Source organism: Leuciscus leuciscus (assembly GCF_965113295.1).
Source record: "Leuciscus leuciscus genome assembly, chromosome: 14".
Classification (NCBI taxonomy): Eukaryota; Metazoa; Chordata; class Actinopteri; order Cypriniformes; family Leuciscidae; genus Leuciscus; species Leuciscus leuciscus.
In genome coordinates, this window is record NC_138738.1 from 12,551,476 (window position 1) to 12,569,736 (window position 18,261).

The 18,261-nt window shown below is 36.2% G+C and overlaps 2 protein-coding genes across 6 annotated transcripts in view; one reads left to right on the forward strand and one right to left on the reverse strand.

The window, feature by feature from the left end:
• gabrb3 (gamma-aminobutyric acid type A receptor subunit beta3) overlaps positions 1-14,044 on the reverse strand; it is a 65,857-nt gene extending 51,813 nt beyond the window's left edge. The window contains exon 1 of one of the 3 annotated variants that reach the window (XM_082137260.1): positions 13,150-14,044. In XM_082137260.1, the coding sequence (XP_081993386.1) occupies positions 13,150-13,244 (95 nt within the window). In that variant the 5' untranslated portion in view covers positions 13,245-14,044. The remainder of the gene's footprint in view (positions 1-13,149) is intronic. The other 2 variants (XM_082137262.1, XM_082137259.1) reach the window with 2 other exon arrangements.
• Positions 1-18,261, forward strand: part of gabra5 (gamma-aminobutyric acid type A receptor subunit alpha5) — a 39,739-nt gene that overhangs the window by 13,127 nt on the left and 8,351 nt on the right. For all 3 annotated transcript variants that reach the window (XM_082137269.1, XM_082137267.1, XM_082137268.1), the window contains 4 exons: positions 2,697-2,779; positions 11,274-11,417; positions 14,518-14,670; positions 17,419-17,630. In XM_082137269.1, the coding sequence (XP_081993395.1) occupies positions 2,697-2,779; positions 11,274-11,417; positions 14,518-14,670; positions 17,419-17,630 (592 nt within the window). The remainder of the gene's footprint in view (positions 1-2,696; positions 2,780-11,273; positions 11,418-14,517; positions 14,671-17,418; positions 17,631-18,261) is intronic.

The window sequence follows — 18,261 nt, forward strand, 5'->3', positions numbered from 1 at the left end:
GGAATGTTTCTAAGCGGAGTAAATACAGTATTTGTTATTTGTCAAACTGACAGAAAGCACTTTGAGATATTAACACTCAATGCTAAAGTTAATGAACGTTTTTGATTAAGGCAACGTATGTTACATAATACAGACGTATATTACTACTGTGATATATAACACGTCCGTAATATTGCTGCGGAAATAATCAAGGTTTTGAGGTTATTCATGGTCTGTGGGAGTAATCTGATGATGTTTTTACACTTTTAAATTTCCTAAAGGGTGTGTAGAATAATATCACTTCATTGTACCCTGTTTTAAAAAAAAGCTCATTGTGTTCATAGAGCGAACCTTTCACTGATTGTTTACAGTTTAACAGAAGTTACTCGCATAATTTGTGCAAAGCGTCATGGGGCATAGGGAAAAGGTGGATGGAACGTTCTTGTGAAATGATATATAATTTCTGAGCTTTAATGGGCTATCACAGACCAGATAAAGCTCACTGTAAGGATTAAACTCTGAGCGCTCACCATTTGTCAAGGCCCCAGTGCCACATCATTTCGTCTCCACATCCAGCAATGCTGACCTCAGCACTAACTGTGTTCAGTAAGTACATAGCGAACTCCTTGCCTCCCATATGGCTGGTTTTGATAAAGTTGTGCGAGCTGGTCAAATGGAGGTTGAGTTTAGAGGACAGCCCTTGATTTTTCCAATACAGCAATTCATCATGGAGCTGTCAGAGATGAAGGCCCTGCGCTGATTAAGTGAAGGAACAGTGCCTCACGTGTCCCACCCCATTAATTACATTCTCGCAGGACTTCCAGTCAGAGATGCAACCATGGGCCCTTCAACCCTGGTCCCATCCTCAGTTGCTGATGATGGAGGTTTTAAGCATTTCCAGTTCTGTGCCAATATCAAGCCCTTCATTACGCTGTCAGCTGAGGGTCAGTGCTGACATCTTATTGCATTGCTTACACCAAATCATTGAATTAGCTCCAGCCGGGACGTTAAGGGAGGGCTTAATGGCCACAGGGTGGCATAATAAGCCCGCCATCCTGTAACCATTATGGTAATGATCAGCCTTGATCTCATATAATTGGTTTGCTAAATGGCCTTGCTGATTACATTTCTTTAGCAGCAGACTTTGGACAATAGACTTTATGCAACCAGACATTGTATATATCATGGACGAGTTTGTTGGATGCATGAAGATTTCTTTGTTATTCACTTCTTTGTAACAGAAAATTCCTGAAACCTTTTGGCTGTTCGATAGAGCGACAATAATTATATGATGCTACTTCCATTTCATGTTTCTTATGTCATGTTAGATCGCTTATATACTTTATAACATCCAGCAATCGGATTCAGGGTCACTTTCTCTGATAGGATGAATGTTGTCCAGTTGCAAAATACATCTCTATCACATTTAATGTGTTTAGCCGCAGATCTTATCAGGAAATCATACAGTTAAAACATAAAAAAAACTGTTTCATAAATGGTCCACTAGAGGGGGCTACAGGACAGTGGATTTAGCCACTGCAGAACCACTGCAGTGTTCTCCACATCAGGGGTTTTCTAACTTTTTGAAACCAATGAACCTCTTGTGAGGAACACCCTGATATATAAAAGCAACTTTCTGTTTTCATATAGAAATTCTTATTTATTTGTATTTTATTTATACTGTGTATCTGGAAAAGTTAAGCAGGGTTTCTGTGGGTCTTAAAAAGGGCTTAAATCAAATGTAGAAAGTCGTAAATTCATAAAGTCATGGCATTAAATGTTGCATGCATTGAAAAAAATGAATATCTTCCTCAGTATTTTTGTCCTGTTTTCCAATACAGATATCTAAACATCTTTAGATCAAGATACATCTACTTGAGATTCAAATGTTAAATGAAGTCTTGAAAAATTTTGCAAAATTGGAAGATATACGGTATGTTCTTGTTTTAATCATAAACTTCCTTTTACATGAAGAATATTACTTTTTTGCTGTGATCAGAAGGTACAAAAGTTACTTCCTTATTCTATTGGTTGGGAGCACAGCAATTCAAGCTTTTTTTTGTAAGATGAATTAAGATTTTAATGGATAACTGTTGGAAGTTGTATTGAACTCATAGAACTGAATGTAGTGATATTTCATTTTTTTTTTTCTTGTAGTCCTCTAATATTTCAATAGGTGGCGTTTCAGCTCAAAATAGGTCTTTTAAATCCTGCCGTGTGTATGAATGAAAACTGAGAATAATTGAATAGAAAATAGCATTTGTATGTGTGTGTGTGTGTGTGTGTGTGTGTGTGTGTGTGTGTGTGTGTGTGTGTGTGTGTGTGTGTGTGTGTGTGTGTGTGTGTGTGTGTGTGTGTGTGTGTGTGTGTGTGTGTGTGTGTGTGTGAGAGCAAAGCCAGAATTAGCAGTGATTTACTTCACCGATTTGGCAGCCTTTCTACTTCTGGCACATGATGGCACCCTTGTTCTATAAATACATCTAAGAGCACTCAACATGCAAGCTCAGTCTTCCTATTAATATACACTTGTTATGCAATCCTATAGCTACTTTGAGAAGATTTCCAATAAGAAAAATGCATTAATCATTAATGATGCAGTGATGATTGTCACTATGGTAATGATAACTTACATAAGACATGTTTATATTAACAACTGATCTCTAAAACTCAGAGGTGCTGATCTAGATTTAATCATATCTTAATTTTTCTCTCTTCAGATTGACCATATCAGCGGAGTGTCCCATGCAGTTGGAGGATTTCCCTATGGATGCTCATGCCTGCCCACTCAAATTTGGCAGCTGTAAGTCCATAATGTTTCATATTAAATGCGGGAAAATCCCCCTTGCCACTCAGAAAAGAACTGTACAGGTTTCATTGCCATTACAAAAAGATTTTAAAATAGCAGATTCCAAGAAATCATAACATAATCCCTCTGATTCTGAAGTGTGTCGTCACAATTACATCCATTTGTTATTTGATTGATGTGAATAGCATCTTATATTCTTATTTAGATGAAAAAGATACAAGTATAAAATAATGGAATATATAGTGTTCATTGGTTGTCTTCGCACAGCGTAGAACGGAGATGGTAACAGGAGCAACATTTTGTACATTTCATATAAAATTCCCACTACAGGAGAAATGTATCTTTCTAATATATTAGGTACCGAACACATCTTTGCATTAGTTTTTCTCTCTGCATATTTTCTTAATACATTTTAGCATATTGAAATATTGAGTAAAAAAAATTGTGTACTGACTTGGCCCATTTTAAGCAGCTTGACAGACTGGTGTTTAAGGTATGTCCAGTTTAGTCTCATTATCACGTGGCGTCCTGTCCAAGAGCAGGATTAAGATTATCACCTGGTTCTTACAGAGAGGAGGGTGACTTGAGGACTGGATTAGTAGGAAGGCGTCCTGCCATCCCTCCTGCGCTTACGTACACATTGCACACATATAAAAGAAAGGCTTTTTGGTGCTAAGAAACCAAGAATGACCTGAGATGAGCTCAGCTTTCTTAGATGTTTAGGGCATTACAGGATAGGGCTGTACACGGTGAGATTTTGGGTTAGGATACTGCAGAAACCATGACAGTCAGTGCTTAGGAGGGGCGATTGTGCATATCTGAATATTTTATTAATTGATCTGTCGTAGCTGCATAGTAAATTCCCTCATGATCTGGAGTTCTTTAGGTTTTGAAAACCTCTCATGGGCTTTTTTGGCAGTGGTGTTAAACACAGATAAGAATACAGAAGTCAATCTGGCCCGCGGGATGATTTGAATGTTTAAACATTTAAATTAGATCATGCTAAATATACAGTATATACTGTATATTTATTTATTTATTTATTTATTTTGCAACAGCAGGTCAGATAAACTCTTTAATTTGTGTTAAATGTTATAGCTGTCGTGCGGGTAATTAATATTTCCATTGATACAATTTGTATGTGGATTTAATCTTGTGAAAGTTGCTCTTGAAATTCAATAGTTGCATAAGACCATGTATTTACGCTCTGCATGGGTACATCAAGGTTTATCAAATAAAAAATCGGCCAGCATAAGGTGACGTTTAATCTAATCTGGCCCGTGACCTAAAATGAGTCTGATGCCGTGCATTTGGACATCTCATAGGCTTCTTATGTGATTGGATTGGATGGATTGTTAATTTAGTACATCAACATTAGAAGTACAGCAAGGTATAAAGTGTAATCTCACTAGCCTGCATGGTTTGACCTTGATGTATGCAGACAACCCTTGAAATGAATGTTGAACCAGCCACACTCCATCAATTTTAAGGGATAGTTCACCCAAAACTGAAAATTCTGTCATCATTTACTCAGCCTCGAGTTGTTCCAAACCTGTATGAATGTCTTTTTTTCTGCTGAACACAAAAGAAGATATTTTTAAGAATGTCTGTAACTAAACAGTGGATGGAACCCCATTGACATTCTATTGTATTTTCCATACAATGGAAGTGAATGGTGCCCATCAACTGTTTGGTTACCCATATTCTTCAAAATATCTTATTTTATGTTCAGCAGAAAAAAAGACATTCATACAGGTTTGGACAGAATTTTCATTTTTGGGTGAACTACCCCTTTGAGGTACTCCACTGTCTAAAAAACTTTTGTGCACCAAAAGAAAAGATAGAAAAATACCCTCTCCTTTTCATGGGCTGACTACAGTAGTATATAGTGAAAATATTTTTCTAACAAGGCTTCGTAGTTCAAAAGATGTCTTATTATCAGTTCAGTTTTTTTCCGACCAATTCTTGTTTTGTTCTGGCATTTCAGATCTTCCTTATGGACAAAAGCATATCCAACAGCATTTACTTGTTTAAATCTTTTTCCTTCTTATTGATTTTTATCATATATTATTTCTTTCATCATAGAAACAAAAACTACCTTACTCACCATAAATATTTAATAAAGGTTGAGGTACGACTTCCATAAATGAATAGTACGTTGTTAATAAACATGAACTATTCTCTATAGAAATCATTAGATTTTATTATTTAGTAATTTTTTTTAATCCGTCATTTCTCAGCATTTTTTAATTTTACATTCTACTTGTATATAAAACACCCTGTGAGCTATCTCAAATGTCTCAAATGGTATTAATTATTCATTGTCAGGTGGTAATTGAAAATTTAGCCTTCATTAGGACTTGTATTCTTAGAGTTTAACACCGTTTTTCCTGCGAGAGTTACTCGATATACAGGCGGAAGAGAATTAGTGATTTAACTTGTGAATCGCACAACAAACGTGTTTACTTGAAGTATTGTGCTGTGTTATGTAAAGGGTTATATAAATTCTGTCTGCACTTAGCAGCTTTTGTTTGGATGGTTGGATAACAGTGACAGACGCCTGATTTTAACTGTCATCTCAACCAAAATGCCTGAAAAAAGCAACGGTGCCCATATAAACTACAACAGTTTTGAGTTGTAAAACTATTGTAAGCGTTATGTTAATGTGGAGCCTTTTGTTGAGGAATATTCTGCTCTTCAAAGAGACGCAGACAATCATTATTGTAGTTAATCTCCACAGACACAATGTACATCTCTGGCTATGGATATTATCCTTTACATGTAAGCACCTTGAGTGAATCCTGTACAAAGGCATGAATTCAGGATTAATGTATAGTCAGAGGGCCATTCTCACAAAATAGCCCCTGACGTGAAGCTGAGGAGTCTTGTATCACTCTGAGAGGGTTTATTTTGCTGTAAAGACTGGCTGACTGTACATTATCCCACTTATTGCATGGCTGGACATGAAATATTGATTTCATGAAATGATTTTATTTGGTGAGATGAAAGAGGCTGGGGAGTGTCTTGGAGCCCTGAACTCTGTAAATGACTGTCTGACTGTACATTAACCCACTTACAAATTAATAAATAGAGATTAATATTGGTTTGAATTAAAATGTCTATTACATTTAATTAGTTTACATATTGAGATTTTGGAGCGAAAACACAAGTACAGCAATGTAGGATTTCTAGATGAATGGTCATTTATACAGTCATTAACAACCACAATATTTTCTGATATTTTTCACTCCATATTCTTCATTCTGTATTTCTTTTTGACATTTACTTTCTTCCATGTCCATTAAGGTTTATTTGATGACGTTAGTACCAATAAAATATGTATTAAGTGCTTTCAGTACTGCAATACAGCCTTCGGGCTCTCGTGCCATCCAGGCCAGATTCACCTCAAAAGATTATATACTGTAGACCAAAGATTACTGTGGGATAATTCAACCTTGTAAAGGTCCCCAATGGTGAGTCATATTTTTGTTCAGATTAATCCAATATATCTCTTCCCAGAGAGTTTTGGAAGAGAAATAAGCTAAGGCATAGGTCAGCAATAGAGGATGTACTGTACGAGGCTGGTCTACGCAATAACATGTTGAGATCTAGGCCTATTTAAATCACCTTAGGGCAGCCAAGCCTCATAATCTTAGTGTAAAGAAAGACAGACTTTAGGGACAGGTTGAAAGTTGCTGGTGTTTGTAGGAAAGTTTTATTTTTATGATAGCTATTTCTTTGCATAAATGCATAAAAGTATATATTACTCATGCCAATGGGGATAAAAAGTATTTCTATAGAATTATCAATGTTAATTTAAGGCCACTGTTTTAGGCTAGTGGAAAATATTCTTGCTGAATCTTTGTCTTTCCTGAATTTTAGAGAAGTTTGATCACATTAACAGAAAAATATTATCATTATTTTAATTTTATTACATTTGATTAATTTGTCCATTTAATTTTTGCAGATTGTCACATTTTAGGAATGATTTGAGTGCTGCTTTTTTATTAGTATAGAAGAAATAAACTTTGAGAAACCTAGTGGAAACCTAGTTACTTCACATTGTCATTGATTTTAAATGCTGAAAAGCCTTGAAAGTTACATTAAAAGCAAGAGTAGATTGTAAACGAGACACACACAAACAAAATGAAAACCCTGACATTTAATATATGACAATTACAATGATAATTTAGAATTTAGATTAAAATAAGATGCAAAACAATTAACATCCTTGACCACAAATATAGATAAAACCACACACACATATGCTGGTTTCACTATAATAATAAAGACATCTCATCAAGTGAGGGTCTCTTTGTGGGATTTTGACATGTTTCACTGTATTTGTGAGGACAAATACAAATATTTGTTGCTTCTCAAGTATAGCTAAACCTTTATACGCACACATGAATTCTGTCAAGCCAATCTCACTGAACAATTTCTTTTAACTGGAAAGCATTTCAGTCATGTGTGAGTAAGAAGGTGGAATTCTACAGGCTATTCACTCTGTGGGCTGTGGTGACCCTGTCTTAATGAAGAGCTACATTTGTTTCGCTCAAGTCTCAACCCTTGACCTATGAGAAATATTTTGTCCTCAGTTTGCTAGACCTTGTCACTTCCTTTGCTTTATCAAACACTGGGTACACAATTCACAAGTAATCGTGTGGATTACTTCATAATTTGTACGCACAGGAGAACGTCTCACAAACAATCTCTACCTAATTCACAACATGTCCGTACGCACAATAATTTATTCTTAATCTCGTTCTAATATTATTGAATTTAGAGTGTTTTAAATGAGCGGCCGCGTGCACAAGGTTAGTCGTTTGCATAAAACACGCCCAAACCATCTCCATATAAGGGTTTTCCACACAACATTTACAGCCTTTCATTGCTCTCGCAAGATCCCCGAGCAATGCCAAGTGTGTCATTCTCAAAACCAGTTCAAACACAATAAACAACTTTTATACAAACTGAGATTACAGACCTCTAATTACCAGCTATACACACGCGTAAATCTGCGTTATTCAGAGAAACCATGCAGCTGAAGCCATGCCAGCTTTTCTTACTCTTTCTCTGTATAAGATGAAATATATTTAAGGATAAATAAAATTTTATTATTTATTCATTTTATATTATAATATAATATAATTTAATTATAGTCATGTTAAGATGAAATAATCTCTTAAGGCCGCACAGAGAAAGTGCTTTTTGTGTATGTGTGGTTTCATACTTGTGATTTTTGTGTAAATTTAGAATACATTTTAGTGCGAAAGTTTTTGGTGAATCAAGATTTGCTCGTGAAAACATGCAGATTTCATGCACAAATTTGTGCGTATGCATGCTTAGTGAATGAGACCCACTGTTTCCAGTCTACAGTATGTCAAAAAAGTAAGTATAATACCTCCCAAAGTGCTATGAGTATAATATAAACACACTAAATACATATTTTCCTAATCCACATGTTATATCCACATCCATAACCATTCATTCTACCATGATGTTTACCATTACTACCATGTACAACTTCAATCTCCTTTTTAATTCAATCCATAGGCAAAGTTTATAGTTTTCCATTTGAACTTGAACAAGTTCAGAGCTTATTAGGATCAGCTGATGTGCACTAAATTCAATCCAATTAGATCCACTTACAATCACCACCCATAATTAGTACCAATACTGTCTTCACACTCATTTGCTTAATCTCACCACCTGAACTTGCACCGAGCTTCAAACACCTTTAGGAGAACAGGGCTGCGCTTCCCGAAACCTTCTTAACCATTCGTCGTTCTTAAGTTACAGCTGTACCTTATCGATAATACGTGTTTCCCCAAACGTTCTTAGTTAAGTATACCTTCTGTAAGTCATACGTTCGGAAGGTTGGTCTGGACCACTCTTAGCTTTACTTTGTTACTGTTGCAGGTCTATACAAATATAATTCTGAAGTTTTAATACACCCAGACAGTGTTCAATTAGTCTAATTCAAGTGTTTTCATGCAAAGAATAAAATTGTCATTACACTGATTGTTGTTAGATTTTTAATGATATTATTATATATATTATATTATTAATTTAATTAAAGAGCGCTTTTAAAGGCCAGTGGAAGCATAGGCTACTGTCAGTTATGTCCTATTGGAACGCTAATTGTTTCTCATGGGCTCGTATTTGAAAGATTTACAGGGGTAAGTCAGTGATTTTAGTGCCGTCCGAATCCATAATATTTGTGTTTTTTCTCACCCAACCCGCGTAGAAATCCCTGGCCAAATTAATATCTACTGTTTTTTGACAAACATGTCGTGTGGTAATTTAATTCAAAATTCACTGTTTAAATCCTTTTTGATCTCTGCCGAGCACCGTACGTAAGATGTACACTTTTATTACTGTATTTACAAGAACAGTATTTCATCGCAGCTCCACCTCAGCGAACAAAAATGGGAAAGAGAAGAAAGCACGTAAAAATTTGAAATGGTTATCATGGCAGCAATATATGATACAATTTTAAAATATGTAGGCTAGGCTACTAGTTTGGATTATTTTTTATAATATCCCATGAGTCCTATATGCAATTTTAACTATTTCTAAAGTGCTTCTTTTATAAAGAACACCGCTTTCTCACATAATGCAGTGGAAACAGTCCCTGCATGAGAGAATAATTAATTCACGAGCCATCGATATCAACCAATTCAGCACCATCGCCACGGACAGCACCTGGTAACATCGCACGTAAGAAGGTATATCTTAAGCAGATTCCTAAGGTATGTTTCGGGGAACACGCCTAGAAATGGTATACCTTTAGTTAAGTTATACCTTAAGAGTCTTCGTAGCGCGCTAAGAGACAACGTTATCGGGAAACGCTGCCCTGATCTTTTTGATATCTAACTCTTAAAAAAGTCTCCAGTTTCTCATAAAGTCAGAAATTTCACACATAATTGGTAAATGTTTATACCAAATGCACAATAATGATGACAGCAGTAATGAAGAGAAAGGGAAATGGAGATAACACAGAAAACAAGCATGATAACATGCGTATTGAAGTAAATTTATAATTTTAGAATACTGTAAAATAGAAAATCATGACTTGCAAGTATTTTGCACCAGCTACCTAAATATGCTCACTGTCCAGGTACTCCGTATTAACTTTAAAATCTCATTGGGCAGGTTCCCTACAGAGTCTTAATAAGTCATGTGTGGACTTATCCTCAAGTGGACCGTCCATTCTGATAAGTGTCTATGAGGATGGCCCAGAAGATACTTGCCTAAAATGCCTTGCATATAACATTACGTTATTAGAATTTTTCAAAATTCTAAAATCTTTTTTTCTGTAACCGCCCAATGAAATATGGGAATTAATTTTTTATTTTTTGTAAAAACATTCAACCGTGTTTGAGTGCTTCCTAAAAGTAGGTTTACTGATTCAGAGGACATCAGGTTGATGTGTTGGTCATAATTTAGTCAGAAGATTTGTAGCAATATCGATAGTAGTCGGGGAAGACAATTTTTGTACTTCGGATTAGTTTGCAGGAACATGTTGGGGTATCTAAGGGTACGTACTGTAGGTCTTTGTGTGTGTGTGTGTGTGTGTGTGTGTGTGTGTGTAGATGGTTTGCAGAATAATCCCTCAGTCTAGATGGTCGAAGTCAATCTTAATTGTGATGGAGACATCCGGCTTGAGAGTGGCAGGATTAATGTTTTGCTTCAAGATTGAATGTCAAGATGGAGGGAGGGGGCGAAAGTAAAAGAAAATTGAGTGATATGAAAGTCACTGTAAAGCTGCAGCTATTTTATGTGAAACAATCATCTACTAAAAATGTTTCATATTTTGTTGAATCTGTTCTTAACATGTAATACTACTGTTCCAACATACTACTACTAAAATACTATTATTTGAAAATGTTTATATATATATATATATATATATATATATATATATATAGAGAGAGAGAGAGAGAGAGAGAGAGATACTGTTTTTAGATTTAGTGGCCCTAGCTTTTTTTTTTTGTACAGGACAAACAATATGAGGCTGCACACTTTTTTAAGATATTCAACAAAGACTTGCTATCTCTTCAAGTTATGTCACTTGAAGTGTTCCATCCTGTTGTCTTCAACTGAGGTGTAGGTGTCTCTTTTTTTAACCTGAAGGTCTGATCTTATTATACAACCCAGGTGCAGATGATTCAATGTATTACTCCCAGCTCTACACTTGGCAGAGTCAGACAAACATGCTCCCCGTTGATAAAGAAAGCAGATATTTCCCCATGATTGACAGGTGTAGACACTGTACCTCCTTAATATGAGAAATGAAACTTGCCTGCATGCAGTGCAATCAACTGACAATGACTGTACAATCAAGAGTGACTAACATTTATGTAACCTTATTTAAACATGGTACTAAACAGATTACTCGCTGTGTCTGGTTAATAAGCCATTTTCACTGTATAATCTAACTTTGTGGCAGGTATAAAGTGTAAACTACTGTGTGTTTTTACAGATGCCTACCCTATCTCAGAAGTTGTGTATAAGTGGACTAAAGGCCCTGGCAAATCTGTGGTAGTGGCAGAGGAAGGGTCACGTCTCAACCAATACCATTTGATTGGCCACAGGGCTGGTACGGAAGATATCAGCACAAGTAGAGGTAAACCACTTTGACCTAAACCCATTCATTGTAATGAGTGTCAGTTAGTCAATTGGTAAAAGATCTGTGAATCAACTTGACAGTTAGGACTGGGGTCCAAAACATTTTGTAGTATCTCCCTTAAGTGAGAAAGTATAATGCTCATAAATAATTCTTATCGGCCAAGATACTGTATTTTGCATTATGTTTCTTTTAGATAAAAAATTTTTTTTTAAACAAAAAGTATATAAAAATCAATATCAGTTATTATTGTTATATTTGTGTTTATTTTTATGTTTATAGTTTTATACACAATGTTTTTTTATTTTTTTATTTTATATATATACAGTATATGTGTGTGTGTGTTAAATTTAGATTAAAATAATAGTTTAGCTTACAGTTTGATGTCCATTAATTACAATGCATTTCTTAATAAAGTCCACATTGCAGTCCCTTATAGAGCTCTCCACTGACATTTTATTTACTTGCCAGTAAGTCATTTTTTGTTCTGATCTTCTAACCTGTTGCATCTCATGGATTATTTTCTGGAACATAATGTGTTGCATCACACCCTTTCAGTTTTATTCTTCTACATCATGTGACGTCGTCTCTCTTAAATAAAGTGATAGCTATAGTGATTATAGCTTTTTCAAATCAAGCTGGATGACAAATGATGATGAGGATTTCAGTACACCTCCCACTCATGGCCAGCTGTCTCTAGGACCAGCGTGAGTATAGGAAGAGATGAAGATAGAGAGGGAGGGAGGGGAAAAAACAACACTTATCCTGAGCCATTGGGTCTGGAGAGTAAATCCTCATGCCTACCCATCAGTTGTGCTTTTACCATGTGACGTCGGTCAGCCGCCATTGGCTCAAGCCGGCAAGAGACACATGGGAGCTGAACTAGGGGGAGAAGGGGGCATAGCCGGCATCTGCTTAATTCGGTTATGTAAAGAGGACTTGTAATACACTCATATCATTGCTGCCTCTAGCTTTGTAATCATTAAGCATGGGGGAGGGTGTCGGGGGCTTCCCCTTTTTCCGATGTACATATATGGATAACCGTGCTGAGCTGGCGTCCAGTCATATTCAATAAGACATTATCGTACTTTGATCGTGAGCTAGGAAAACACTATCAACTGCGCTGACCATGTCATGTTTTGAACCCTGCTGAGCCATCTCTCTTTCTCACTCTGATTGATTTACACATCAAAGTACGCCAGCTGTCATCAGGTAGCCAAAAGCTTTTTTAGAAACAAGCTTCCAGGCTAAACAAGCTTTCCCCCTCCACCCCTGTCATGGCTGACTTGCAGGACAAAGGTCAGCTGGTCATTACTGCTGCTAATCTGAGGTGCAAACCTCTTTACAAAGTCAGAAATAGATCCACCAGTACTTCATATTATGAGCGCAGGGTCATTAGCTCAACTTAGAAAACCCGGTGGAGAAGAAAGAAAGAGCAAAGAAGGGAGAAAAAAAAAGACTAGTGTCTAGAGTCTGCCATACAGGGGTGAAATTATTTCTGGTGGAAATGTCAACATTCAATCACATGGCCCACACTGTAAAGACATCCAGATAACCTGTCACCTTTTATTAATAAGAACTTCCATCCAGAAAATAGCACCTGCCCTTCCCAACTGTTTCAAATTGATTTAGAAGCTGACCCCTTCAGATGCTCATCTGTTCCTGTCGACTTTCAATGCTTTGTTATTTTTATTGTTTATTTTTTTGAAGCGTAGGAAAGCAGACCACTCACCAGTTGACCAGCATGGCAGCGTTGTTCTCTGCTATGAATGGGAGTTCTCCATAAACACTCCAAAAACTTAGCAGTAAAATCCACCACAGTCGCATGTTTGCAGCTCTCAGAAGATTCCCACCCAGCAGGGCACATCCAAGGCGCAATATCTGAAATGGGGCGCTGCCAGTTGTGCTTTCTTCCCTGTCATTGAAATAAAGGGCCGAGCGAGCCGAAGGGGATGCGACGAGCCCCTCGTGATGAGGACATCTTTGCCCCCAGGGCCCTCACGATGTTCAAACTTTTCCTTGACTTCCAAGGCTCAACAGCTTGTTGTGCTCTTCATCTGATCCACTTGATCTATCCCCTCTGATTCCGACTAGATTTTGCGTTTTCGCTGTGTTGTTTTCCCTCTTCTTTTGTTCCCTCACTCTCTTTCTGCGTGCTATATCCTAAACGCGGATGGCCTGGCCTGACAGAATGGATGGAACTATTGAAAGAGCGAGAGACAGACGTGTGACAGTGTGTGTGTGTGTGAGAGAGAGAGAGAGAGAGAGAGAGAGAGAGAGATAGAGAGAGAGAGAGAGAGAGCCTACAGGATGCAGATTGTGACAAGGGATTAGTGGGACACAAAAATCCGATTTTGCCAGGAGAAAGCAGCAGTCATCAGTGGATTTTCTATAGTTTATCAGACTGTGTGGCTCAAAAGGATTTTTTTTTTTTTTTTTAAAGCTTCAAATTCAATCTTCGCTTGGTTAACAGGATATATAGTTTTTTCACTCTGTATTCTCATTTCTATTCTAGTTAATGATTTACCTCACCATGTTCCAGAACACAGTTTGACAGCTCTTAAACACACCATAAATGTCATTTTTATTTAGATGATTCTATCCATTCCATACTGGTGATTTATGCAGTTTTTATTCATTTAAAGTGATTTATTATAATAAGTTGTTCTTTTTTACTAAAACACAGTGAAATCATTTTTGTGGTCAGACATTACAGAAACTGTCCACTATTTGGTGCTAATGAGACCAACAACCAGGATGTCAAAGTGCTTCCCTATAAGAATACTGACAGTACTGTTGGAAAATTCCATAATCGCATCACTTCCCAGTTGTTTTGATTTGTCTCATATTATTATGTCTCTATCTTCCATTGACTTGTGTATCACCACCCCTCTCTCGCTCTCTCTCTCTCTCTCTCTTTTTCTCATTTTCTTTTTAAACCTCTCAGCTGGTTTGCACTTATCCCCCCAAGAGTTTAATCACACTCTATCCCTCCCTCTCTTAGTCCCTTTGTTTCTTCTCTTACTTATTTTTCCATTACTGTTTTCGATTCTCATCCTTTCTCTCATTTCATTCTTCTGTTTCATTGTTCCCCCTGCAGGTCAATACACAGTCATGATGGCCCATTTCTACCTGAAGAGGAAGATCGGTTACTTTGTGATTCAGACTTACATGCCCTGCTTCATGACTGTCATTCTGTCCCAAGTCTCATTCTGGCTCAACCGTGAATCTGTCCCTGCCAGGACTGTCTTCGGTTAGTGCTTTTTCTGGCAATTCAGATTTTATACAGATTTCGTTTTTAATCCACATCAATCGGTTCACCCCCTCATGGAAGCTGCCACGTTGAGATCACGTTGAGATTTTGTAATTTAAAAAAGATGTATATTTCTACATAGTTTTAATTTGTTTTCCTTTTTTCTTTTTTTGTTGTTGTTGAAATTTTAGTACTTCAACTTATAATTTAGTTTATAAATGTTCAGTTTATATATATATATATATATATATTTATTTATTTATTTTTTATAATTTTTTTATTATTGTTTATATCTGGTGTGTGGTGGGCGTTCTGGCGCAATATGGCTGCCGTCGCATCATCCAGGTGGATGCTGCACACTGGTGGTGGTTGAGGAGATTCCCTCTTCTATGTAAAGCGCTTTGAGTGCCGAGAAAAGCGCTATATAAATTATTATTATATATATTTATATATATAGTTTAAGTTAACATTAACCTGCTGTTAGCCCTGCTGGTTGATGGTGTAAATTCACCATCTGATTCTGGACACAAAAAGCATCTTTCTTTCTTGAGAAATCCCAAATTAACCGTATAATGTTTATAGCTTATAGGTGATTTGCTTGAAAAGTTTAGAAAATGCTAACGTTGATGCTAATAGCTTTCTTCAGTTATTATAGATCTCTAAGACTGATTTTTTTTGTTTGTTTGTTGATATTTCAGATTTTTTAAAAAAGAAAGAAAAAAAGAAAGGTTTTATTCTACACGGACCGGGCCTCCATCTAATAAGTGAATCCAAATATATCCTTATAGTAGCTTATGTGGTTTCTTAAAAATGTATGCTAAAGCTAATAGATTTTTCCAGTGATTATAGATCTCTTACATAAAAACACTCACTGATTGCACCTTTAAAAACTCATTAGTGTACTTCATAGCATCAGATATTTACTCCCCAAGGCCTGACTGTATGCAGAGCATCTTTTATAACTATATTCCCTTTTCACTCGTCTAGCATATATGGATTCTTAGCTGTTGCTCCTTTTGGCCATCAGTTAATGTTTTGCTTACATCGATAATTCTCATCAAAATGGAAATCAGAATTGACTGATTCAATCAGAGGGAATGAAGAACTAATCCACTCAGATGACTGTTTCTGAATTCACACTGCCATTCCCATTTAATTCTGATGCCTTGAATTGTATCTTGGAAATAATCAGCAATAATAAGCGAGCAGACAGTCCACAAGAAATTTGTGCCCACGCAAACAACGTCTCTATTACTGGCCAACAAATGATACATCAAAACATAAAACTTTCTCACACACATACACAAATATCCATGAACAGAGGTTTAAAGACCCGTTCACTGATATCGCACATGTGACAGTATTTTATTTGCATAGCCCGAGGCTGAGAAATCCCGGAGCTGATGCCTAAGACTCTGTAGTACCATAGCTATTTATGTCTAAAAGTCTCTGTGTCCACTGCCTGGGGCGATCTGCAGATCTCCCTCTGACAGGGACAGAACACCTCTGCTCCTTCAGCAATTCTCCAGAACTATTCTCAGGTGCTTTGCATAAAGAATGATTCATTATTAATACTGTCACTCTAAGGGCATGTTTGAAATTTAAAAACAATTATATTTGAACTGCACTGATGCATTGCTACCTATTGTACTTTTTTCTTTTTCTTTGATAGAATAAACTGCATTTCTGGGAATGAAATGATCTTAATGTCAGCATTCCCCGCTGGTTTGGTTTGTTTTGTTGTTAAGATGATTTTATGATTCATGAACCAATATTGTATTCATGCAAAGTATTTTTAAAATTAAAAGAATTATGTTGGATGAAAGACAAAATTTCCCTGCTCACTGGTAGTGACATTCACAAAATGAATGAAAAGATTTTGATGGATTACTGTTATCATTTTCGGCACACAAATCATTTTATTTTAAAAGCATTACATGCCTTGCATGAATAAGTTACAGTTTAACACTTTTACATTTAAAAAAATTAATTATAGTCTTACACTTATATATTTTAAAGAATACCTTTTTAAATTAAGTGTGTTATTTGATTCATGGAGTTTTACAAAGATGCAAACTTTAAGGATTTAGATGGTATTCTATTCTATTATTTTATTTTATTTTTTATTTACACTACTGGTCAACAGTTTGGGATAATTTTTTTTTTTTAATGTTTTTAAAGAAGTCTCATGCTCATCAAAATGGCTTTTATTCAAAAATACAGTAATACTGTAAAATATTATTACAATCTAAAACAACTGCTTTCTTTTTGCTTATTCTGTTTCTATTTTTGTGATGGCAAAGCTGAATTTTCAGCAGCCATTACTTCACAGGATTCTTCAGAAATAACTCTAATATACTGATTTGGTGCTCAATCAAGAAATCTTTTTTTAACATAAATGTCTATAAATTTAATGTGTTCTTGCTGAATAAATGTATTTATTTATTTTATATTATTTATTTGTATTTTTAAAAAATCATATCTTAATGGTATTATATCATGGTTTCCTCAAAAATATTTAGCAGCAAAAAAAAATTCAACAATGATTTTAATAAATGTTTTTGGAGCACCAAATCAGCATGTTAGAATGATTTCTGAAAGGATCATGTAACAATGAAGACCAGAGTAGGGCATAAGACACTTAAAACATAAAAAAAACCTTCTTTTTTTTACCAGTAGTGTATTTATTTTGCTTTAGAGAACTCTTATCTTATAATATTCTTAATATCTATGTTTGATCCTCGACAGGTGTGACCACAGTGTTGACCATGACCACCCTCAGCATCAGCGCACGCAACTCTCTTCCCAAAGTGGCGTATGCCACCGCCATGGATTGGTTCATCGCCGTTTGCTATGCCTTTGTGTTTTCAGCGCTTATTGAGTTTGCCACAGTCAACTACTTTACCAAACGCAGCTGGGCATGGGATGGAAAGAAGGCATTGGAAGCCCAGCAGCCTAAAGTAAGTTAGTATGTGTTTGAGTGTTTGTGCATATGTGATGTTCAACTCTCAGAAAGTGTATTTTTTGAGTGCAATTGCATAACATGTCAGTTCAGTTCTGTTTGACGTGAAGGTTGCAATATATTGCGTCCCTCGAAACGGTTATATAATGTGCTTTTTCTAATTGTTTCGAGACACACAAACAGCTGGAAAGTGCTCAGTCACAACATTTCAGAGAGTGACACTAACTCATGTTAGCGGCTTTATTAGATGTGCTGCATTTGTGTTAGCTGCTGATGGATGTCACATTTTGAAATTCTACAGGATGAATTTTTAGCCTTTACCCAGAATGCCCTTCAGACCAGCCACTTCATTGAAATTTCTGAGAGCTGCTTGTTTGATGTACATGTAAATGCCAGGTTTCCCCTTATGCAAGATCCATTTTCACCCAGGTGGCAATTTTTCATTCACACTGAACAAAACAGAATTCAAAGCGGTCAGTGCACATGTCACTGTGGTGAGTGTGTTAGTAAAGGCTCTACAGTTAGACCTCTGAAGGTCAGATTTGGACCTCCAGCACAGCTTTCTTAAATGTCACCCTCAGTTTTTTTTTTTTTTTTATCAAACACCAGCTTATTCCTCCTCTCCTGCT